The sequence below is a fragment of the Pipistrellus kuhlii genome, unplaced genomic scaffold (assembly GCF_014108245.1).
Source record: "Pipistrellus kuhlii isolate mPipKuh1 unplaced genomic scaffold, mPipKuh1.p scaffold_m20_p_1, whole genome shotgun sequence".
Classification (NCBI taxonomy): domain Eukaryota; kingdom Metazoa; phylum Chordata; class Mammalia; order Chiroptera; family Vespertilionidae; genus Pipistrellus; species Pipistrellus kuhlii.
The window spans coordinates 177,267,413-177,293,027 of record NW_023425404.1 but is presented as its reverse complement, the minus strand read 5'-3'; the positions used below and the strand labels follow the sequence as shown (position 1 = coordinate 177,293,027).

Below are 25,615 nucleotides of genomic sequence, written 5' to 3'. Positions count from 1 at the left end.
ACTGATCTGGACAGATCTGGTCATTACCTGGCTTAAGGCAAACCTAAGCCTCAGACAAAAGTTTGTCGTAATCACACCAATGGTTGCTTCCTTCTGAATCCATAACCATGTTTAGAACAGACAGAGCACGCCTTGATTGGCTTGGCCATCTTTAAGCACCGCAAACATAGCTTTAAAGATTATCTATAATTTTTGCAACAATATTGCTAGGTGTCTGTTATTATTCCCATTTTACAGAGCGATGCTTCTTAAAAAATGTATCATGTCACTTCCCTGCATAAAATCCATCAAAACTTCTGGGATAAAGTCCCAACTTTTCATCAAGATCTTCAAGACACAAACCCGGCCTCCATTCCAGGCTCCTTCCTGGACATTCTCCCACCCCCTTCACTAATGCCAAACCTTTGCACCCCACGTCCGGCTGTAATGCACTACTATAGCATCTGGATTTTACCTTACTAGTCCCCTCTGCTCAGCCTTCATTAATACTCTATTCAAGTAAAATGCTTTTCTTACTCCCAGTTTTGCTGATAATGTCCTTCAAGACTCAATTTAGGCAGTTACCACCTCTAAGTTATTCTTGATCCTTTAGAGTCAGTTCCGCTCCTGAACGTTCACATGATAAGTTGTGCATTGAAGTCACACCATATGGTGCTTCTTTATTTCCCCAACTAGACTGAGAGTTCTTTGAAAGAAGATGCTATTTTTTGTCTTCATATTTCCAGCACCTTGCACATAATATTATATACATGCTAGGTACATTGAATGAGTGGTTTAGGAATTTCTATCTTAAACTTGTAATCAAAGACCCAATCTCAGGTATAAAATACATATTTCATTGCATTATTGCTAATTCCTGAAATTGCCTGTATTAATCCAGTGGTGTATTAGTGTGGACTCTTTTGGTTGCAAATGACAGAAGCCTAAATTCAAGTTGGCTTAAGCAAAAATGAGCAACTTCCTGGCTCAGTAACCAAATCACAGGAACCAGGACACTCTCAGAAGCCCTTCATCTCGGTCTTCCGTGCCCATTTCTTCTTGTAGGTTGGCATCTTTCTTCTTGGTAGAGGAAAGCTTTCTTTCTCCCAAGTTCAATTTTTATTTTTTTATAATAATAATTATTTTTAATATATTTTATTGATTTTTCACAGAGAGGAAGGGGAATAGAGAGTTAGAAACATCAATGAGAGAGAAACATTGTTCAGCTGCCTCTTACACACCCCCTACTGGGGATGTGCCCGCAATCAAGGTATATGCCCTTGACCGGAATCGAACCCTGGACCTTTCAGTCTGCAAGCCGACGCTCTATCCACTGAGCCAAACCGGTTTTGGCCCTAGTTCAATTTTTAAAATTTCAACCTATTTGGCCTATGCTCTCATTCCTCAGGTCAGCATAGTCCCAAGGTTTCACATCAGTAAAGGCAGTACTTGTGCCTGTTTTATTTTTAGATCAATATACATGCATAATATGATTTAAGTCTGTAGATTTCTTCCCCACTAAAAATGGAATATTTGAGAACCTCTGAGAAAATATGCATACAGGTTGGGGAAGATGAGTTTGTTCATAAGATGGTAGCTGGTTCATTCAATTACTCCACTCAATACTGCCAGCTTCCATGATAGTCTTTACCATTTCACATCTCTAAATTATTATCTTTCATTCTGCCTACTCCATTTTGGCACTATTGACATTTTGAGCCAGGTAATGCTTTGTTGTGGTGGATTATCTTATTCATTGTAGGATATTTAGCAGCCTCTACCCACTAGATTTCAGTAGTATCCCTGTTGTCCAGAGTTTGTGACAACTGAAATGTCTCCAGACATTGCCAAATATACTCTGGGGGGAGGGTAAAATTCCTCTTTCTTCCCTCCCTTAAAAACAGCTGACGAAGTGGTTAAAGGCATGAAGCACAAAGAGCAAGGATATTGAAATATAACCAGTTTGAGGGACATAAAATAGATAATTTATAAAATCACCTCAAGGAGATTTTCACCAGCTCTGTAAGTTGCACACAAACTCAAAATTAATTTACAGTATTATCAGGATGTTTCAGGAGAAGAAACAGAGCTTTAAGAAATGTTAAATGAGAAAATAATGTTGATGATTATATCTAGATAGTTTGACTTTTCACATATTGGAAATGAAGACTGGCTTTTAGTTATTTGTGAAATACTTGAAAGAGCTGGCCCAAACCATTGCTCTTACATACATAGTTATTTATGAGCAAAACACTAAACCTACTTTTTGAAAGCTTGTACTTTTTTAAAAAGCAGAATTTAAGAATTCAAACGAAATATTACAGAAACAATTTTTAATCCATTTTTTATGCCGTAACATTGTGTTTCACAAAGTGTAATTTTTTGCACATTACTCCATGTTGGCTTTTTTTTATTTTGTTTTTATTGATTTCAGAGAGGGAGAGGGAGAGAGAGAAAGAAACATCAATGATGACAGAGAATCATTGATTGGCTGCCTCCTGCATGCCCCACACTGGGGATTGAGCCTGCAACGTAGGCATGTGCCCTTGACTGAAATCGAACCAGGGACTCTTCAGTTCATAGGCTGACGCTCTCTGTCCACTGAGCCAAACCAGCAAGGGACATGTTGGCTTTTTGTTTGTTTGCATATCCAAGAACCATATGTACTCTCATTTATTAAAACATTTTTCTACAAAATGTTTATTTTGAAAGAAAACTTTATATTCTACTATACATGAGAGACCAGTATTTTCTAATGCCCTTAAAATAAATATGTAACACTTAAAATAAAAATTTTCATTTTTGTTACACCTAATGTCATCTCCCATACAGAAGAGGTAAGTGTACCAGACTTGGAAAACACCACAGAATGGGCAATTTTTACTCTGCATTTTAGTATGCATTCTGTCCTAAAACCAAACTCAGGGTCATTTAAAAAATGCATCATAAAAATTTTCCTTATGTCATTAAAATAATTTACATAATGTAACAGTGCTTATAAGATGGGAAAATGCTAACATTCATGTTTGTATATTATACGTATTTTAAATCTGTGTATACTACACACAAATGACAAAATATAGTTTTAAATTCCTTAGGGGTTTAAGAGATTGTTTAATACTGGAAAAGAGGCTTTCAGGACAAGACGTGTTGGGAAACACTAATCTAGGTCAGGGCCTTACCAACTTGTTCCTCAGCCTGGGGTAGTTACTTCTCCCTATTTTTTCATCTCTTTGGGAAACTGTATCAGCATTTCTTTTTTTTTTTCTTTTTTTAATATATTTTATTGATTTTTTACAGAGAGGAAGAGAGAGGGATAGAGAGTTAGAAACATTGATGAGAGAGAATCATCAATCAGCTGCCTCCTGCACACTGGGCACTCCCTACTGGGGATGTGCCAGCAACCAAGGTACATGCCCTTGACAGGAATCGAACCTGGGACCTCTCAGTCCGCAGGCCAACGCTCTATCCACTGAGCCAAACCGGTTTTGGGTGTATCAGCATTTCTTGCCATCATCCCTTCAGAGAAGCTCACACCAGGCTGGGGTATGTGTTAGATATTCAATAAATAATTCAATTGATTATTTTATAATTAAATAAGACCTGCCTTATCCCAGAAAGGATATATCAATAAAATTGCACTTGAAGAGAAGTTGATTTCAGACACACACACACACACACACTTCAACACATACTCTGGCATAAACACACTGTCTTTTCAGAACATGCAAATCAATTAGGTATGCCAGTTCCTATGAAAATGTTTACATGAACAGCCAAAGCCGGTTTGGCTCAGTGGTAGAGCGTAGGCTTGGGGACTGAAGGGTCCCGGGTTTGATTCCGGTCAAGGGCATGTACCTTGGTTGCGGGCATATCTCCAGTAGGGGGTGTGCAAGAGGCAGCTGATCGATGACTCTCTCTCATCGATATTTCTAGCTCTCTATCCCTCTCCCTTCCTCTCTGTACAAAATCAATAAAATATATTTAAAAAAAAAAGAAAAAGAAAAAAAGAAAGTTTTATATATGTCCCCTTTTTCCCCCATTGACCCCATCCAGCCTGCCCCAACCCCCCTTTTTTTTAAAGCTAGCTCAACAGCCGAGTCGGGTGTGGCCAGGCCTGTAGCAGCAACAGCCAAGTCCAGAGCAACTGGGTCGGGAGCGGCAGTGACCAGACACGGAGCAGCTGGTTGTGGAACGAACCAGAGCAACAGAGGCCAGGCCCGGAGCAGCCTGGCCCAAAACAGCTCGCTCCTCACCTGCCCCTGCCCCACGGCTGCCTCTCAGACATGGCTGGAGACTTTTGCGGGAACTTGAGGGTCTGCTGAATCAAGTGATGAAGGCTTATATCTGGATGTGTTGAGTTAGTATAGTGCTGGGGTGTTGATCTGTGAGTGCCTTGGGTGGGGCCTGGATGAGGCTGGTTGTCCGATTAGGAAATGTCTTTTGTGTGAAGTGTATCATTGGGCATGTGGAGGTATTATTGATATGAGAAAATGCTAAGTAACAGATTTGCTATCTGAAAAGGGATTTACTATCGGGGAAAGGGAGGGAGGAAGAGACTGAACATAAACTGTGCACCAATGGATGAAGATGAGGGGGCTGAGGGTGGGGTGGGAACCTGGTGGAGGGGGGAAGAAACGAGGAACCTGTGTAATAATATAAACAATAAAGATTGATTTAAAAAAAAAAAAGCTAGCTCAAGCTTTTCTGTCAATGAAGGACTGAAAAAAAGGGTTAAAAAAAAAACACCCAAAACTTGTTATTTGCTACTTTCCATAGTTTGCCCTTCCACCCCACTCCCCAAAAAAGAATGCAGAAACGGGGAGAAAAAAGGACAGAGATTGGTCTTAATTCTTAAGAGGAGTGTTGAAACATTACTAACAGGTAATGTTTTGACATTCTATACTACTATTCTTAATACTTATTTTTATAGTAAGACTATTTTATTGCATATCTACTGTAGTTTCACAAACTGCCCTAGGTACTTTTCATATATTGTTTAATTCTCACATCAGCCCTACAGGAAAGTATTCTTTTTTTTTTAATATATATTTTATTGATTTTGTACAGAGAGAAAGGGAGAGAGATAGAGAGTTAGAAACATCGATGAGAAAGAGTCATCGATCAGCTGCCTCTTGCACACCCCCTACTGGGGATATGCCCGCAACCAAGGTACATGCCCTTGACCAGAATCGAACCCGGGACCCTTCAGTCCCCAAGCCAACGCTCTATCCATTGAGCCAAACCGGTCTCGGCAGGAAAGTATTCTTATAGCCATTTTATAGTTGGCCCAAATCCGTGCATGGCTGGAGTCTGGCCAGCCTGCCTCAATCAAGTGGATTGGGCTGGGCTGGCCAGGGGGAGGGGCCGTGGGCAGTTAGCTGGCCCATCCAGCCCCGTGGTCAAACTCCCGGTCAAGGGGATAATTTGCATATTAGGCTTTTATTGTATATGCTGATAAAACTGAAGCCCAGAGAAATTTGCCTAAGGTTACATAGCTGATAAGTGTTTGGTATTTTTTTACTCCTAGTAAGTATCATAGCCAAAATTCAAATCTTAGCCTGAATCCACGTTGGCCAGGTTTAATGGCATGAATCCACTACCTAGGTAGATTCAACGAAAGATAACAATTTACAACTTTAAACCCATAGCAGTCACTAGTGTTGATACTGATCAACAGATATTTGACTTCACTTTGCCTATTTAAAGACCAGAACAATCTATGTACATGTTTTATTTGTCCCCAAAATCTAAGAAAAATTTATCACTGGTTCATTGTTTTATGATTTTAATTTTTATTTGCTTAAAACTTTAATGCTCACCAGGTTGGCACGGCTCAGTGGTTGAGTGTCGATTTATGAACTAGGAGGTCACAGTTCAATACATGGTCAGGGCACATGACCGGGTTGTACACTCAATTCCCAGTGTAGGGCGTGCAGGAGGCAGCCCACTGATGATTCTCTCTCACCACTGATGTTTCTATCTCTCTCTCCCTCTCTGAAATCAATAAAAATATATATATTTTTTTAAATTTAATGCTCCATTAAAGTGATGTTAAATCACATATGTGTGCCCTTGGCAATACCATCTAAAGTTTAAGTAAATGTTAACACAATTATTTATTTAATTAGCTAATGATCATAATATTTATATGATCATCTCAACTCATCTCCTTTAGAACCTAAGACACCTCCAACAAAATATAATACAGAAAATAATGATCAAACAAGTTAAAACTAGCATTCTTATACATGTTCCTAATAAATTTGAATAAAGATGAGCCGAAACCGATTTGGCTCAATGGATAGAGCGTCGGCTTGGGGACTGAAGGGTCCCGGGTTCGATTTCGGTCAAGGGCATGTACCTTGGTTGCGGGCACATCCCCAGTAGGGGGTGTGCAGGAGGCAGCTGATCGATGACTCTCATTGATGTTTCTAACTCACTATCTCTCTCTCTTCCTCTCTGTACAAAATCAATAAAATACTTTTTTTTTTAAAATGAAAACTGCTTACAGATCAGAATTGTCAAAGACAGTTTCTATAATCAGAAAGCTCCGTTAGATACAAGAATCAGGTAAAAAAAAAAAAACTATTTATAGATGACAACTGGAATCTAAAACCTTCAAGAGAGCAATGTTTACTCTTTCTAATGATTTAGTAGAAAAAGTTATACTTCAGTGAATGATTAACAAGCGTTTAAATAAATGTAATTATAAATGCTCAGAAAATAACATTGGGATCATGTTTAAACAGCTTGATTTGATATGAACACTCTCATACATGGGAAATTAGGCCCAACTGGAAATCAGAAAATAACGTTAAGTAATGGAAACCGTACTAAATATGATGTATCTATGAAGTGAGGGAACCTTTATATTATAGTATAAAATAAGTCACTTAATTGTATATAAAAAGTCTTACTGAGGAAACTCAACCTTAGAAAATAGTTTTTGTTTAAAAAAAGGTATAATCAAAACTATTAAACATTAACAATAATTTCGTTGCTGAAAAGTAGCAGGGATGCTGAGAATACATCAAAGCATTTCACTTACTAACTAGTAAAGAGTGCGCACTTAAGTAATCAAAGTGGTTCTTGGGTGATCTAGTGCTGCTTCCTGAAAATGTGTCTGGGAGAGTCCATCGGTTGCTTCTTCACAGCATCGTATCTCGACCAGAGATTATGTGACTGAGTCTTAAATAAAGGGCTGGGGTTTACTGCTATCAGTTCTTCTTTCATGTTAATCACATATGCATTGTACGTCTCCCCCTTTTACCTTTAAACATCCACGTATTGCTACAGAATAAACAAACACCCTTTAATATATAATGGAATCCAGAAAAACAACTTTTTTTAAATTCCTGTTTTTTTCTTTGAGATTTACGGAATTTGGTGAAACTGAAGAGTGAAAGCAAAGAGCAATTAAATTCACTGATAGAAACTATTTGTTTCAACCAATGCTCTTGACCTTTATATGTTTTATTTTTTAAATATATTTTATTGATTTCAGAGAGGAAGGAAGAGGGAAAGAGAGAAACATCAATGATGAGAAAGAATCATTGATCGGCTACCTCCTGTATGCCCCCCACTGGGGAGTGAACCCACAACTCAGGCATGTGCCCTGACTGGGAAATCAAACTATGACTTCCTGGTTCATAGGTCAACGCTCAACCACTGAGCCATGCCATCTGGGCTTGACCTCTTTATTTTTTTATTTTTTTTAAATATATTTTATTGATTTTGTACAGAGAGGAAGGGAGAGAGATAGAGAGTTAGAAACATCGATGAGAGAGAGTCATCGATCAGCTGCCTCTTGCACACCCCCTACTGGAGATGTGCCTGCAACCAAGGTACATGCCCATGACCGGAATTGAACCCGGGACCTTTCAGTCCCCAAGCCGACGCTCTATCCATTGAGCCAAACCGGTTTCGGCTGGGCTTGACCTCTTTAAAATACAAAAACAATACATTTTTACTACAACATTCAAACAATACATAACACATAAAGTTAAAAAAGAATACTCGTCGAAACCGGTTTGGCTCAGTGGATAGAGCGTCGGTCTGCGGACTGAAAGGTCCCAGGTTTGATTCTGGCCAAGAGCGTGTACCTTGGTTGCGGGCACATCCCCAGTGGGGGTTGTGCAGGAGGCAGCTGGTCGATGTTTCTCTCATCATCAATGTTTCTAGCTCCCTTTCTCTCTATAAAAAAATCAATAAAATATATATTTTTTTAAAAAATGAAATCTAAAAAAAAAAGAATTCTCCTCTATAATTCTTACTACCTCACTCCATATCCAGAAGTAACAACTGCTAGCAGCTTGTTCAATGTCCAAATATTTTTCTATGTATTTATAAACATATACATTTGGCCAAAATTTTTTTTAAATATATTTTATTGATTTTGTACAGAGAGGAAGGGAGAGAGATAGAGAGTTAGAAACATCGATGAGAGAAAGTCATCGATCAGCTGCCTCTTGCACACCCCCTATTGGGGATATGCCCGCAACCAAGGTATGTACATGCCCTTGACCGGAATCGAACCCGGGACCCTTCAGTCCCCAAGCCGACGCTCTATCCATTGAGCCAAATCGGTCCCGGCCATTTGGCCAAATTTTTAATAAAATTTGAATCATATTAAGTTTTTGTTATCATTTCTGATTAATTGAAACATAAAACTACGCTGTTTTTATTCTATTTATGTAATTGTCTCTCCTAAAAGAGGTCAGAGGTCATAAAACAGGCACTGATTTGTTCATCTCTATCTAAATGTCTACCATAGTGCCTTGTATTTGTTAAATAAGTGTTTATAGACTTGAATTTAAGGAAATAATCAATGTAAATGAATGAAGAGTAAAGAAGGATAAAATAATAGCTGTGGGTTGAAGGAACTCCAAGAAAATGATTTATCTGAACTTGCTTTTGATCCTGTATATAATTTCTGTAAGGGAAAAAAAGTTAAACGGAGCAGAAGATAATGCTGATGAGTTCTCCATTTATTGAGTCCGAGGTGCTGCTCAAACAGCTTCTCTCCTGAGTGTGTTCCTGGCACCCACACCCTGACACATGACTTTCTCAGTCCGCTGGCTCTCAGTTTGGGGCCATGGCTGTTATACTAATACAGCCCTTGCATTTTCACAGCCTGTTTAATCACTATTGAATCTAAGATATAAAAGTATGTTCCAAAGGCACATAATATAATTTTCATGATGACATGACAGTGAACTACAAGGCTGACGTACATAGTTCTAATGCTAGCTTTGCCACTAACTGGGACTTTGGGTAAGCCATTTATTTCTCGAGTTTCAGCTTCTTCATTTAAAATATTTTTAAAAATTTATTGATCCAAATGACCCCTAAGGTTCATCCTCTACCTCTAATTAGCAGGCATGAGCACAGAACACGGAGAAATACAGCCTGGGCTTTACAGCTCATGAAACTCTCCTCTAAAATGGGGATGATAATAGTACCTACCTCAAGAAATATAAGTGTGGATTAAATGAGATGTGGATGAAATGGAAAGCACTTAGAACAATGTCTGGCACATTTGGCACGAATAGATGTTAGTTCTTATTACCATTTATATTACTAATTTTCTATGGTTTGGGGATTTAATCACTATTCTGTTCTATTTGATCATGAAAATCACTCATCTTTAAGGACCATATATTAATGGCTTGTTTTTAGGTGATGCAGTGTTCAACACTATGCAAGCACGGCATCCCTGCTCTCTCCGTCTACATTGACAGTGGTGTAAAGATCACCATCCTCAGTTGAGACAGTCAAATGTAGGAGCGGTCCATAGGGATTCACTTAGCCTCTGAGGCCAGTGAGGACAGTATCCAATGCCAATACTGGGGCAGGGAAATACACATAAATGTTACCTGCTGTGCTGGGCTCTTGGACTACTCTGTGGTGTTCTGAACACCCCAAATTTGCTGGAAGTCTTCCAGAATCTTTCTAGATGATCCAGAATTCCAGACATGTATAACCATTTTCTTCTCAGCATGCAAGACTATTTAGGTCTTTTAATAACCAATTTCAGTGGAAAGAAAGCATAATTCCAAAACAGTGTGTTGTGGTTCATCTCCAGTGCTTTTTCCCCAACAGCTTCAAAATTTAGAACTGGCACATACAGAAAGCAGGATGATTTAGCTCCACCACTATCGAGCCTCTGGGAACTACAGTTTCTTCTCTAAAATTAGGAAAAGAAACCTGCCTAGCAGAGGCTGTCAGGTGACCAACATACTAGCTGGCTCATAGTGGGCATTCATTCAACAAGTATTTTATGCCAGGCTCTATCCTGGGCATCTGTATGCACAACTGTGGACAAATACATATGGTCCCTGCACTCAAAAAGCTCCTGGGCCATGCATGGACCTGTGTAGCGCTGGCCTGAGACTTACACAATCTGGAAGCCCTGTGTAAAAAATATATGAAAAATGACAAACACAAAAGTTGGTACAAAAGTGAATATTTAGAATAAGAGAAATCTTACATCAGATTGCTGTAGTCTCAGAGATTTTGATTCCTTTTTTTCTGAGGTCTCTTTAGGGAATTTATCAGAAATCTTTACCTAGCTGAAACCAGTTTGGCTCAGTGGTAGAGTGTTAGTTTGCGGACTGAAAGGTCCCAGGTTCGATTCTGGTCAAGGGCACGTACATTGGTTGCGGGCACATCCCCGGTAGGGGGTGTGCAAGAGGCAGCTGGTCAATGTTTCTCTCTCATCGACGTTTCTAGCTCTCTATCCCTCTCTCTTCCTCTCTGTAAAAAAATCAAAAAAATAAATTAAAAAAAAAAAAGAAATCCTTACCTAGCAGTGCTTCCAATCACAGCCTTACTCAGAACTCACGTAGAGCATTTTACCAGGACCCATGCAAATCTGGGGCCTGACACTTCAGTTCCTGAGGCTCATGGTGAATCTGCCTTTCTTGCATGCCCCAAGATGGGATCTTATTTTTGTTATTTTTTAAAATTTATCTTTATTGTTGAAAGTATTACAGATGTCCGCTTTGTGTGGTTTCCCCCCGCCCGCCCCCCCCCCCCACTGACCTCTTCCTCCTTGAACCTGCCCGACCAAGCCTTTGCCACACTGTTGTCTGTGTCTATGGGCTTTGCATATCCTATATAATAAAAGGCTAATATGAAAATTGTCCCTATGGGCGGGAGTTCCACTGACTGAGAGTTAGACATGCACTGACCACCAGGGGGCGGTGCGGAACATGGCGGGCATCAGCGACACAGTGGGCAACAGTAGAGGTGCTGCCAGCCCCAATGGGCCCTGACATCCATGGCAGAATGGTGGAGCAGGTGAACCAGTGCTGCCAAGCCAAGGTGGATGTGAAGGGAGACCCCAGCTGGCGGCAGTAGTAAGCAGCCAGAGAAAGGGAGGCCCCGTTTGGCAGCCAGCAGGCACTAAGGATCCTACCCATGCACAAATTTCATGCACTGGGCCTCTAGTCCCATTTAATAAAAAGCTAATATGCAAATCATCCAAATGGCAAAATAATTAGTCGCTATGATGTGCACTGACCAGCAGGGGGCAGATACTCAATGCAGGAGCTGCCCCTGGTGGTCAGTATGTGCACACAGGGGAAGTGCCACTCAACTAGAAGCTGGGCTCATGGTTGGTGAGCACAGGGGCAGTGGCAGGAGCAGTAAGGAGCGAGGCATCCCGGATTGCGAGAGGGTACAGGTCGGACTGAGGGATCCCCCAGTGCACGAAATTCCATGCACTGGGCCTCTAGTATGCATATAAGTTCCCCTAGTTAATCTCTCTCCCCCCACCTTTCCTCTGATATTCATCAGTCTGTTCGTGATTCTACGTTTCAGGATCTATTTTGTTCATTAGATTCCACATTTATTTTTGTTATTTTTAAAATATATTTTTATTAATTTCAGAGAGGATGGGAAGATAAAAACATCAATGATGACGGAGAATGATCGATCGGCTGCCTCCTGCACACCCCCTACTGGGGATCGAGCCTGCAACCCGGGCATATGCCCTTGGCCGGAATCAAACCTGGGACCCTTCACTCTGCAAGACAATGCTCTATCCACTGAGCCAAACCATTTTAGGGCTATTTGTGTTATTGTAAGAATTTATGATTTCCAGAGTGGCTTTTATATTGACTATTTTTTTATTGATTTCAGAGAGAGGAAGGGAGAGAGAGAAATAGAAATATTGATTAGCTGCTTTTTGCAAGCCCCCACTGGGGATCGAGCCCACAACCCAGGCACATGCCCTGACCAGGAATCAAACTGTGACTTCCCGGTTCTTGGAATGTTACTTAACCAACTGAACCAACCACACTAGGCAGGCTATATTGACTATCTTTAACTCTTCATTCCTAAATCCTGAGGAAAAGCTGCAGGTTCCCAACCCATGCTATTTTAGCTTTAATTATACTCTGAGATATGGTCCTTTTGCATGAAAAGGTTACTAACGGGATTACCATGGTTAATGTAGTAAGCACAGAAAGCTGAAGTTGGCATACAAATGTTATCTCTGGGCTAGGAGCCTGGCCTCCAGGAGAGCTCCAATTTACTAATATTGATTTCTTCTAAACGCCCCTCTAATATCTGGGGAGACCACAGATGCTTCGTTTAATTAATTCGGAACTTTATTCTAGAGCTTTTTGTGTTGTCAGGTTTAGACTCTGGCTCAGGCATTGATTTAATTTAGTAATATTATCATGGAAATTAGAGTTCTATAACAATAAGAAGACTTTTTTAAAATCTTATACTCCTCAGGAAAACGTAGCAGTACTGAGTGTCTATTACATTATTACATTATTACATATTATGAAGATCTTCAGTCTTAGGTCACAGAGTTAAGAGCTCCTGGTTTTGGTCCCATAAACTCTCTTTGAAATGGCCTATAGGTCCATTTTTTAAAGGAATAAATATATTAGAGCTTAGTTTTTACATGATTCCTACGGGAAAATCCTGAAACTATACAAACTGAGAACAATCAATGATTTGTTAAAATACTCTGCATATATTACAAAGAAAATGGGAGGAAAACTAATTAAAATGAATTTTATTAAAATGAATTTTAATATGATTATTTCTGAGTTATTTCAACTATAGAAAGCATGAATTTGAACAATAAAAATAGGATGGGTAAATAATTTCCCTATGAAAGGTGGTAACATTTTTTAATATTTAAATATTCTCTCTTAAGATTAATGAGGGTAAGATATTTCTAAGAGAGTTTCAAGATTGTCAAAAACATTAAAGAAATGATAGTGATATATTTAAGGAGATAATAGTCATCATTTTTTAGCAATGAACTACTGTAAAGTTCATATACCTTAAACACCTAATAAATATTTATAGAATGCAGAATGAATGATTGAAGGTTAAAAAAAAAATCTGGAACAGCAATTGTAATCAGTAGAATACAAGTATAAAGAAGTGCTGAGTAGATGAAAAAATGAATCAACCTGAAATTAATCTCAGCCCAAATGGACAATGAATAAAACTCAATCAACTTCAAAAATAAAAATAAGGACAAACAGATTAGTCATGAAACTCAAGGAGTAAAGGAGAGTTATTACAACATTATTTCTGACAGGAAAAGGGAAGGAAGGGAGGGTGGGAGGAAGGAAGGAAGAAGGAATCATTTCTATTAACACTCTTCATCCCACACAGACTCCCACTGTTGCTTTCCACAGGAAGTTAATTTTCAGCTTGCTCTTTCAAAATACTCCAAATTTACATTTGTGTAGTTTGCACAGGATCTTCACGTATATTATCTCATTCCACCTTCACCACAATTCTCTGGAGTGTTTATTTTTAGCTCAGTGTAATGGAGAAGGGAACTGAGGCTGCTGAATGGGAAATGCATTATCCAAGATCATAAAGCTCATTAGTCGCCGTGCCAGGACTGGAGGCTGGTGTCCTGCTTTCAGACCCAGGCCCTGTCGCCTGGAGTGCCATGGAGGTGAGATGCACCTTTATACCATTCTTCATGGCCATTTACCCCTAAAAAGGAGCAATCAATATTTCGAAGCAGGTGGTCAAAGAACACTCACACCAAAGGACAAATTGGCCGGAAAACAATTTGGAGATAGGTGAAACAACTTTAAAAATTGTTAGGTGGTCATTCTGGGATTAACAAAAAGAATAACTCAAACAAATTAAAATCTATATGCCCACCATTAGTTATTACAAAATTATTTATGATAGAAAAGGGGAGAGAGAGGAAGAAGGGAGGGAGGGAAAGAAAAAAGAAGGGAGGAAAGAAAGTATTAAGGGAGGGAAGGAAGGAGGATAAGCTAATTTCTATCAAATGAGAGAGATGACTAAGTAAATTGCATTTTATAAAATAGGTGAATTATTATACTGTTACAATAGTTATGAAGACTGAAAACAACAGACAATATGTTCCGTCATTTTGGTTGAGAAATATTCTGGAAAAAGCCGGCAGGGAACACAGGAATAGGAAAACAGTTTGCTGTGATTGTGGAGTTTACAGTAAATCTTCTTTAAGTTTTTACTTAATGCTTTGTTAAATAGCTTTAACAATACACAAGTCCACATGAAGATATTTCAGCCAACATGTGACTAAAATTAGGCACCGATTTGGAAATTTAACTTTGGACAATTGATTGGAGGTAACTTAGCTACAGACACATGAATGTGCTAGGTGTGCTCATCTGTCTTCAACCCACGCCTGCCACGGCACTCCCTTCCACCCGTGTCCTGCCAAGTCTCCCGACCTCTAGCCCCTTCATCTTGGGCTTTTGGAGTTGTGTCTTATTTGCTTCCTATCACCTACAGAACTGATCTGAGTCTGCATCTCCGGGGGCATCGAAGAGAACTGCCACGTTAGGCCGAGCTGCCTCTCAATGATATGAGGCCCTGATAGTTGACCACCAACCAAAAAAAAAAGCTGTTGACTTCCCCTTTAAGCTACTGACTTTAAAGAACAAAGGTTGAAGCTCCCTTAAATCAATCATTCCAAAGGTAGGTGGCCTTGTACAGATAGAGGGGGACCTTGGAAAACCGCAGGAAGACTGTTGTGCAAGGCTGCAGGGCCCAGGCTGCACTCCCCTCCTGGCCCCGTTCCAGTGTTCCCGGTAACCCTCCCTCCTTCATGAGCATCCGGCCAGTGGACACACGTATATCTCTCAGTTTCATCAACCTTTATGTCAGACTCACTATCCCTGAGCCATACTTTTTACCCTGTTTCTTGGCAAACAAGATCAGGTTATGGCTATAAGCACCGTCCCAAGAACCTCCCCACATTCTCCACACAAGAATGGAGAGGCTGCCTTCAGCCCAGAGCAGAGATAACCCTAGATACCGCGATAGCCTATGCAAACAGCAGGAAGGTGAAAGAGACACGTGGAACGCGAAGGTCACCTTGAGGCATGACGAAACATATCTATAGATCCCAGAAAACTTGTTTGGAAAGATGTGACAAAGGTACAAGTCCGTTGTCTTCTAAGCTGTTCTATTTCTTGTTAAAATGCTGATGCCACCAAGATTTGATCACAGCTTAGGTTATCTTTCATGCCATCACTAAACTATCAATGAAACACCTATTTTAAAGACACGCCTCCCTCCCTTTCTTTCTCCTATTAGGACTGGCTCATTGCTGACTCCATATCAGTGTCTGATGGCGTCATATTCACATGGCAGCGAGTTTCTGGCTCGGGATCATACATGGATGGGTGCTGAGCTTTATAGTTTACACGTCGGAGGTGCAGGACGGCCCTGGTCAAGTATCAAGGCATGAAGCGACTGATTAGAAAAGCAACCAGCTGAAACTGATTTGGCTCAGTGGATAGAGCGTCGGCCTGCGGACTGAAAGGTCCCGGGTTCGATTCCGGTCAAGGGCATGTACATTGGTTGCAGGCACATCCCCAGTAGTGGGTGTGCAGAAGGCAGCTGGTCGATGTTTCTAGCTCTCTATCCCTCTCTCTTCCTCTCTGTAAAAAATCAATAAAATATATTTCAAAAAGAAAAGAAAAGAAAAGAAAAGCAACCAAAAAATTCTAGCAATGCATGACTGCTTTTGTTTCAAATCAGAAAAATACAAAGTTCTCATGCCGTTACTTTGTGATTCCAGGCTTTTCAGCCCTGACAGAGCAGCTGAGACCACGTAAGGTGGTGTCTGTCCCCCTGCCCCCTTGTGATTCCTTCCAGAAGCTGAAACCTCAGGCTGGAGGCCAGGGAGGAGGCTGAAGCTTGTACACTTCTCTGACGGGAGAGCATTCTTACAGATCCTTGGGGACATTTGGGTGCTAAATGGTTGCAGGGAAAACCAAGTAAGGTCAGATAGACAGAGGTAACACCTCGAGGTATCTACTTAAGAACATCTTCCTGGGAATGATTTCAGTGAACTCTTCTGCCATCCAGCAGCAAGCACTGTTGATATCCTCGCCCTTCAGTGCCTACCTGTCCCCACCCTAACAGGATTTATGAAACACAATTGCTGTCTGCAGGGTCTATTAGGTTTTGAGCATTGTCCTTGACTTACAGAGGCCCTTTCAGATAATTCAACCCAATACACAATGTCTCTAATGAGAAAAAGAAATGCCAAGGAACAAAGAAAAGCAGACTTTGTGAGTTAAAGGGAAGGGTGGGCACACTTGTTTTAGAAACAGTCAAATCGAGAAGAAATTAGGAAACCTGGGAAGAGGCAAGCAATTCAAATGCTGAGGAAAAAGAGACATGGTCTCAGATAAAGGAAGATTTTACGACTGGCCAGGGGTCCTTAATTGGAGTCCTTAATGTTTGCTCCTCTTCCTATTAGAGCTCATGGCTCTTTAATGAACCTGCCTTTTTGCTTTAAATATTTTTTTTTCATGGAAGGCCTTATTTTATGCTATTTTATGTTTCTCTTTCACACATTTCAGTCTTATTTTTTCAGTAAGATTATTGGCTCCTGAGGGCAAGTTCCTGTTCCATTTACTTCAGCCTCTCAGGGCAGGCAAGACAGGCATTGAGTGACACCGTCCCTATTAAATAAACTGGAAACCAATCATGAGGCTCTGTCATAAGAGCTCAACTGAAAATGTAAACTCCAGGAGACTAATAATAATAACATCCATCCTTTTTTTTTTTTTTTAAGAGGGAGAGAGAGAGAAACATCAATTTGCAGTTTCGCTTAAGTATTCATTAGTTGATTCTTTTTTTTTTAAATATATTTTTATTGATTTTTTTACAGAGAGGAAGGGAGAGGGATAGAGAGCTAGAAACATCGATGAGAGAGAAACATCGACCAGCTGCCTCCCGCACAACCCCTACTGGGGATGTGCCCGCAACCAATGCACATGCCCTTGACCGGAACCGAACCCGGGACCTTTCAGTCCACAGGCCGACGCTCTATCCACTGAGCCAAACCGGTTTCGGCCATTAGTTGATTCTTGTATGTGCCCATACCTACCGGGGATCAAACCCACAACCTTGCCATATTGGACGATGCTCTAACCAACTGAGCTACCCAGCCCAGGCAATAACGTTCATCTGTAGGCAGTAGCTCCGAAGTGCTACATATTTAATGCTGTGCCACAGTCTTAATTCATGCATTAGCTCTACATCTAACAACTTTACAAAGAGCATTATTATTATTATTATTTCTAACTCCATTTTACAGATGAAGATAGTAAAGGATTTCTGCCAGGTTAAGTGACTTATCTAAGGCCACACATTAAACACCTGAACTTCAAGCCCCAGTGTGCTGACCTCGAGACCTACACACACACACACTGTCCCCTGGTTTTCTGCTTTATGCCGCGCCTGCCACACTTTTATAAGGATAGTAACAAGAGCTAAGGCGTCTGTGGAAGTTGCTCTGTGCCGGGCACTGTTCTGAGGCCCTGCACGCGCATTAATTCATTTAAGTCTCACAGCAAAGCCTAGGAGGTGGCTCTGTTATTATTCATTTACAGAATCTAGATCCCACGTTATCCTGGACTTCTAAGTCAGGCCCAGAAGGAGATTCTGTGGGACAATGAAAGCTTCCTACTCTGCGTCTTTTTATCTAAAGGAAGAAATCCTCTAATCCACGTGGTATCTTACCTGCACCAGCCCCAGGAGGGCCCAGGAAGGGGGTCAGAGAGAAAAGACATAAGATGGAGTTTGGACCAAGGCTCTCTGCCTGCATCTCAGCCATCCTATTGGGTTGCAAGCCAGGGGAAGTGGGCAGAGCACCAACTTGGAGGCCATCGGGGTTTCCTGGCAGCTCTCCTCTGCACCACCCTACACTTCATCCATTTAACCATGAAAGACCTACCAACCAGGTCAAACCCTTGTAAGAACAATAAAAGTTAACCACATTTTCTTCTTCTTAGGCTCACTCCAAAGTCTGGCACAACTACAACCTAAATTTCCGCCCACACCAGAAGGGGTGGTTATCGATCACACTGGGATCCCATTGGATCGAACCCAACAGACCAGAAAACACGATGGATGTACTCAGGTGCCAACAGTCCATGGTTTCCGTGCTCGGGTGGTTTGCCAGCCCTATCCACGGGGACGGGGACTACCCGGAGCTGATGAAGAAGCAGCTGCTCTCCGTCCTGCCCCTTTTCTCAGAAGCAGAGAAGGAGGAGGTGAGGGGCACTGCTGACTTCTTTGCCTTTTCCTTTGGGCCCAACAATTTCAAGCCCCAGAACACCATGGCTAAAATGGGGCAAAATGTGTCCCTCAATTTGAGAGAAGTGCTGAACTGGATTAAGCTGGAATACGGCCACCCCCGGATCCTGATTACTGAGAATGGCTGGTTCACGGACAGTCATGTGAAAACAGAAGATACCACAGCCATCTACATGATGAAGAATTTCCTCAACCAGGTTCTTCAAGGTCGGTTGCACATTAGCTCAATTTAAAAAAAAAAAAGTTTTTAAATATATGTATGCTATATATTTAAAGTTGCCTTTGACTATATGATTATTATCGCAGCTTTTTTATTCTCCAGTGTTGACAGAATTATTTTACAGTATATATATATAGTATATAAAGTGTATATATAATGTGTATACAATGTATATATAATGTGTATATATAATGTGTGTGTGTGTGTGTGTATATATATATATATATATATATATATATATATATATATATATATATAAAATTTCAGAGAGGAGGGGAAAGGGAGAGAAAGATAAAAACATCAATGATGAGAATCATTGATCGGCTGCCTCCTTCACAACCCCTACTGGGGATTGAGCCTGCAATCCGGGCATGTGCCCTGACAGGGAATCAAACCATGACCTCCTGGTTCATAGGTTGATGCTCAACCACTGAGCCATGCTGGCTGGGCGACAAAGTTTTTTAATGTTATCTCATGTTCTTTTTTAGTGAAAGTTTGAGAATAAAATAATTTTAGACTGTAGATACATCATTAACTGGCAACAAGATGCTGTTTCATTTTATTAAACAGGACATAAAGCTGAGAAGGACGTCCAAAGTCTTTGTTACTGTAGAGCTTTAGTCTAAGGCGCTGATGGCTTTCTTGGGATTGTGCTTTCACTCTATTGCATATCTAAATGGTGAAAAATCTGAAGACAAAGAGTGAGCCACGAATGTCAAAGCTGAGTCATTTCTATTGATCCTGAGTATTTCTCTGACCCTCTTAGCCGCTCATTCCTTTCCATTACTCAAGTGGTGACATCTACAGGTGGCTGACTGAAATAATGGAGAACACAGTCATGATGGCTCTGTCAGAGCTGGGCTCCATTTCATGCAAATACAAAGGAATTCTCTGTAGATCCTTCTAAAACTCTGTCGCTCTGTTTAAAAGCCACCCATCTGGAGAAAAAAACACGGATTCTGCCTAAGAGAGTGCTTGGGGAGGGTCCTCAGGGAGAGAAGAGCCTGCCGCCCCACCTGCAGGAAGGAGCAGGTGGAACAGAGTGTGCCCAGCCACAAGCAGTGCACAGGGACCTCTGGAGCAGAGGGCCTGTGCCAAACGCCGTGCCCATGCCCGTGGGCAGAAGGGTGTCATTTCCCAGGCGTTACTATCCTACCTCTCCTCAGTGCCCTACAATACCAACGGGGGTAGAACCAGGGCCTGATAAAATGTATTTATTTCAAACATCAGTGATCTCAAAGAAATCTCTTGGTCAGGATTTTCTGCCTTTTAGGAAAAAGATGTCAGTAAGAAAACCCAAAAAAGGCACCCGAGCCAGTTTGGCTCAGTGGGTAGAGCTTTGGCCCCCAGTGAAGGGCCCCGGGTTCGATTCCGATCAAGGGCATGTACTTCGGCTGCAGGCTCGATCCTTGGCCCGGAGTGACAACCAATCGATGTGAGACACACTGATGTTCCTTCCTCTCTCTGTCTCTCGCCCCTCCCTTCCACTCTCTCTAAAAATCAACGGAAAAATATGCTCAGTTGAGGATTAACAACAACAAAAATCAAAAGTGCAGAAGTGAGGCATTTCTATGAGAGAAATAGAAGATTTTATTTAAAAAAAAAAAAAAGTCTTTGTTGCTTTTACTGCTGCTGTTGATTGTCATATCTCAGGTTTACCCAATTCCTAAAAGTCACTGAATCAGCACTGTAAAGTTAGGAAGACCCTGAGCGATCATCTTTTCCAATCTTCTCTGTTTACAAATGAGGAAACTAAAGTCAAGAAACTTGCCCAACAGTAACCTCCCTTCCCCTGCCCCTCGGCCCAGTGCGCGCTTCTGCTCTTACATCACCGCACGGCTCTCCCCTCCTCATGTTTACGTCCACTATGTTCATTCTCAAAGCTAGTTGTCCAGTCCCTGAAGGACAGTTTCATAGAAGATAGTTTGTCCACAAGCAGGAACCAACCCAAGCTTGAAATGAGAAACTCTTGGTCACAAGCAGACATTTGTCCCAACGTGTTCTGGGAATTTTACCAGGCCCTCTGACACAGAGCTGCACACGGAGTCTCAGGAAAATGTTCGGTTTGATGCTTTTTTTATTTTATTTTTTTATTGATTTTTTACAGGGAAGAAGAGAGAGGGATAGAGAGTTAGAAACATCGATGAGAGAGAATCATCAATCAGCTGCCTCCTGCACACCCCCCACTGGGGATGTGCCCGCAACCAAGGTACATGCCCTTGACTGGAATCGAACCTGGGACCTTTCAGTCTGCAGGCCAATGCTCCATCCACTGAGCCAAATCGGTTTCGGTCAGTTAGATGCTTTGACTGTGTGGTTCACTTCTGGGGGAGGACCATCCTGGATGGGAAAAAATAAGTGCTGCTTTTCAAGGATAAACATAAATTTCCTATTTGATCTAATGGGCCTACAAATTGGGCAAAAGGTTGGTTTCACAGCACACTGTCCCCTTGGCCTGATGTTAGTGAAGCCATAAACATGAACGAGTGTGTTTAGGCCTCCAAACATCTCTCTCTCTCTCTCTCTCTCTCTCTCTCTCTCTCTCTCTCTCTCTCTCTCTCTCTCTCTCTCTCTCCTGCAGCAATAAGGTTTGATGAAATACGAGTGTTTGGTTACACTGCCTGGTCTCTCCTGGATGGCTTTGAGTGGCAGGATGGCTACACCACTCGTCGAGGATTATTCTATGTGGATTTTAACAGCAAACAAAAGGAAAGGAAGCCCAAGTCCTCAGCACATTACTATAAACAGATCATACGAGAAAATGGCTTCACTCCAAAAGAGTCCACATCCCATGTGCGGGGTGAGTTTCCCTGCGACTTCTCCTGGGGTGTCACTGAGTCTGTCCTCAAGGTAAGTGGCTACTCAACTGTCAGGGGGCACAATAGCATCCACTATTTTATTTCAGTTACCCAATGGCAGCTAAGAGATAGCTGTCAGACCATACCAAATGCCACGATTACTGGGAGGCTCTGAAGGGAACTTGGGGGAAGAGGGAGGACAAGGGAGAGAAGGATGAGAGCCTTGGGAGTGCCGGTGAAGAACTTGGTGACAGAGTCAGAGAGGCTGCCCTCAAGAGGCATCCAGTCTAGAAATAATGAGTTATTTTTGTGAGAGGCACTTGGGAGCAGTGTTAAAGTTATAGGGGGGAAAAATGTATAGGTTTTTGTTTTGCCAAAAGCAAATTATTAAGTGGCCCTTTATTTAAGTCATTCTTGCTGTTTGATAGATTTAGGTAATTTGCCTTATGAGGTCTTTATTTTATTTATTTTTTTCATATAGCACTCATCACTCCCTAGCATATTATGGACTTTACAACATTTCCTCCTTGTCCAGGTTATATTTATTGAAATATAAGTGATATAACAACATTGTATAAGTGTAAGATATACAGCTTTTGTTGATTTGATACATTTATATATCACAATATGATTACCATCAAGGCATTAGCACAATCACAACAATTCCCATTTCTTTTCATGGTAAGAGCGCTTAAGATATACTCTCTGCCAGGACATGTGGCTCAATGGCTCAGCATTGACCCAGGAACCAAGAGGTCACCGGTTCAATTCCTGCTCAGGGCACATGCCTGGGTTGTGGGCTCAATTCCTAGTATGGGGCGTGCAGGAGGCAGCTGATCAATGATGTTTCTATTTATCTATCTCCCTTCCTCTCTCTCTAAAAATCAATAAAAACTTTTTTTAAAAAATCATACTCTCTTAGCAGCTTTCAAGTATATAACACAGTATTATGAACAATAGTCACCATGCTGTACTTGTTAATCTTATAACTGGAAGTGTGTACCCTTTGACAAATATCTTCCCACTTCCCCGCTCCCCCATCTCCCAGCCCTTGGTACGGTAATCACATCACACATTCTCTTTATTCATCACCTGTCTTCCTCACTAGAATGCAAACTTTCTCCGCGTGAGGGAGGAGATGTTTGAGGCATTGCTGCCTGCTGAATGTATGCCTTACTAGAGAAGCTCAGGCTCAATACATAGTGAATGAATAAGGTCAACTTTTATTGTTGTAAATCCTCACCCAAGGATATATTTTTTCATTATCTTTCAGAGAGAATGGAAGAGAGAGAAACATCGATGTGAGAGAAACACATAGATTGGTTGCCTCCTGCACAAGCCCTGACTAGGGCCCTGGCTGGGGAGGAGCTTGCAATCCAGCTAAATGCCTTTGACTGAGATCAAACCCAGGATCCTTTGGTCCACAGGCCAACGCTCTATCCACTGAGCCAAACCGCAGGGCAAGGTCAACTTTTAGAGCCAGGTGAGACCTTAGGGACCCCCTGTTCCAAAACTTTCATTTTATGAATGAGGAAAGTGAGATATATCAATTAATAACTGATACTGAAGTGACTTGTCCAAGGTAACACAAATAGTGGCAGAACTGTAACAGGCCACCCTCAAGCCCCCAGAGGCAGAGTGATTTTTCCAAAATAATAACTATTTTTAAGCCCTTATTATATGCCAAGCATTTACCTAGATGTATGCAAGTTATCTTTAGCTAATCGTAGTTTAAACCCCTCATTTTATAAGCAAGGAAACGGAAGGTTAGGGAAGCTACGTAATTTGTCCAGGTTCCCAGATCTGTCTCCTGACCACTATAAGACCTCACAGTACCACACAATTGCCTATATTCCAGAAGCATATGGAAAGTCAAGATGTACACAGATGGGACCAGACAAAAGGGCTCAAACCATATAGGCAGTGTTCACAGGTTATGAATCTCAAACCCTGTCAATATTTAAACCAGACTTTAGTAAAAGCTCGGAAGTGATAAAAGGAGAAAGATACATAGAACCACACAGACCCAGTGACTCACCTTCAGCTTGGGTACCCTTCAGAGCCACCTACTTACCCAGTCAGTGCCTGTCTTCTCCTCCACACAGCAGTCAGACAGCCATCTCTTCCCTGCCACTTGAAGTGGGTTTATATTTTTCAAATTTTCAGGCCTAGCAAAGAGAGATCCAAAAGAGACAGGAGTTCCTGCCCTTGTGTGACCCAACCTGCAATTCCCTCCTCCCCTTTCTGAAGACCTTCATCTGTTTCACACTGATTGGTGAGGTGAACGGCTGCCCCATCCTAAAGACCCTATTCCTAGTCTCAAGAGCTGATCACTTGGGTCAGGGGGAAGTAATTCTGCAATTAACTAGGTATGGGTTTCATGCTCACACCTGCCGCCCAGCAAGAAGTCATCTCCCTTTGACTCTGAACTAAGAGTGAAGTTGAGTCATTTGCAAAGAAAAATTAGGATGCTTTCTGACATTTCAGCCAGAGGATGTATGAATAGATGCTGTATTGGCAAAAACTAGATGTTCTCTATAGGAAGACTGACAAAATGAAAGTATCATTTTAAGAATATTATTGTGCCACATGTGCTAATGCTAGAGGGTATTGTGCTAAATGAAGTAAGTCAGAGAAAGACAAATACTGCATGGTTTCATTTATATGTGGAATCTAAAAGAGTAAACAAATGAGCATACAAAAACTGAACAGTCTCAGAGAGAGTACAAACTGATAGTTGCCAGAGGGTTGGGAGAGGGAGGGATGGGCAAAAAGGTGAAGGGGATAGAGAGAGAGGTACAAACTACAATGTGCAGCATAGGGAACACAGCCAACAATGTCACAATAATTTTGTGTCTTTATTTTTATTTTTATATTTTATTGATTTTTTTCAGAGAGGAAGGGAGAGGGATAGAGAGTCAGAAACATCGATGAGAGAGAAACATCGATCAGCTGCCTCTTGCACACTACACTCCCTACTGGGGATGTGCCCGCAACCTAGGTACATGCCCTTTGACCAGGTCGAACCTGGGACCTTTCAGTCCGCAGGCCGAGGCTCTATCCACTGAGCCAAACCGGTTTCGGCACTTTGTGTCTTTTTTAATTCAGTGTGTTATAACACATTGTTGTCATTGTTTCATTATTCCTTTGATCTCAAATTTGGCCATTGGGTCTCCTTTAAGCTGCTCCTGTCTTTTTGACATTTCCTTTTCTATTCTCAAGCACTTGTATGGTGACAAATGGTAACTAGACTTTTCATGGTGATCACTTCATAAGGTATGCAAATATCATATCACTATGTTGTACACCTAAAACTAACATAATATTGTATCAACTATAATTTAAAAAAGCTTTACATCCCAAAATGAAAACAAATATATTACAATGCCTACACCCACCTATCCCTACCTTATACCCCCTCACCCCTACCTCTTAGCATTTTTTCTTCCTCCAATGTTTTGTTTTGAGAAATTTCAAACTAGTACAATAAACACACATATTCTCCTCATCAAGACTAATCGACTGTTAACATGTGGCCACATTTACTTTCTCTCTCTCTCTCTCATAATATTATCAAACCAGAAAATTTATTATTGATTCAATATCATTTAATGTACAATCCATATTCAAATCTTCCTCAATGTTCCAAAAATGTCCTTTATAGATTTTTTTTTAATTGATGACAAACAAGGATGACCCATTGGCTTTCATGTATCTGTAGCCTCTTTTAAATCAGAGCAATCCCCCAACCTCATAGCATTGACTTTTTTGAAGTCCAGGCCAGATGCTTATAGAATGTCTCATGGATTTCTAGTTATTTCTTTATTAGATTCAGTTAACCATTTCTGGACATAATACATAGACGAGGCATATCACATCAGAGGGTACATGATGTCAGCTTGTTTCATTACTAAAGATGTTAGTTGAAGTAGTCATCACCAGATTTCTTCAGAAAGAACCCCCTTCAGCAATTCATATAATTTTGGTTTGGTGGTGGTGAACTCCTTTAGCT

At 41.1% G+C, this 25,615-nt stretch overlaps 1 protein-coding gene across 1 annotated transcript in view; it reads left to right on the top strand.

Annotated features, from left to right (window-relative positions):
• KLB (klotho beta) overlaps window positions 1-25,615 on the top strand; it is a 38,873-nt gene that overhangs the window by 3,350 nt on the left and 9,908 nt on the right. Inside the window, exons 2-3 of the mRNA XM_036418323.2 lie at window positions 18,282-18,792; window positions 21,387-21,655. Coding sequence (XP_036274216.2) covers window positions 18,282-18,792; window positions 21,387-21,655 — 780 coding nt within the window. The remainder of the gene's footprint in view (window positions 1-18,281; window positions 18,793-21,386; window positions 21,656-25,615) is intronic.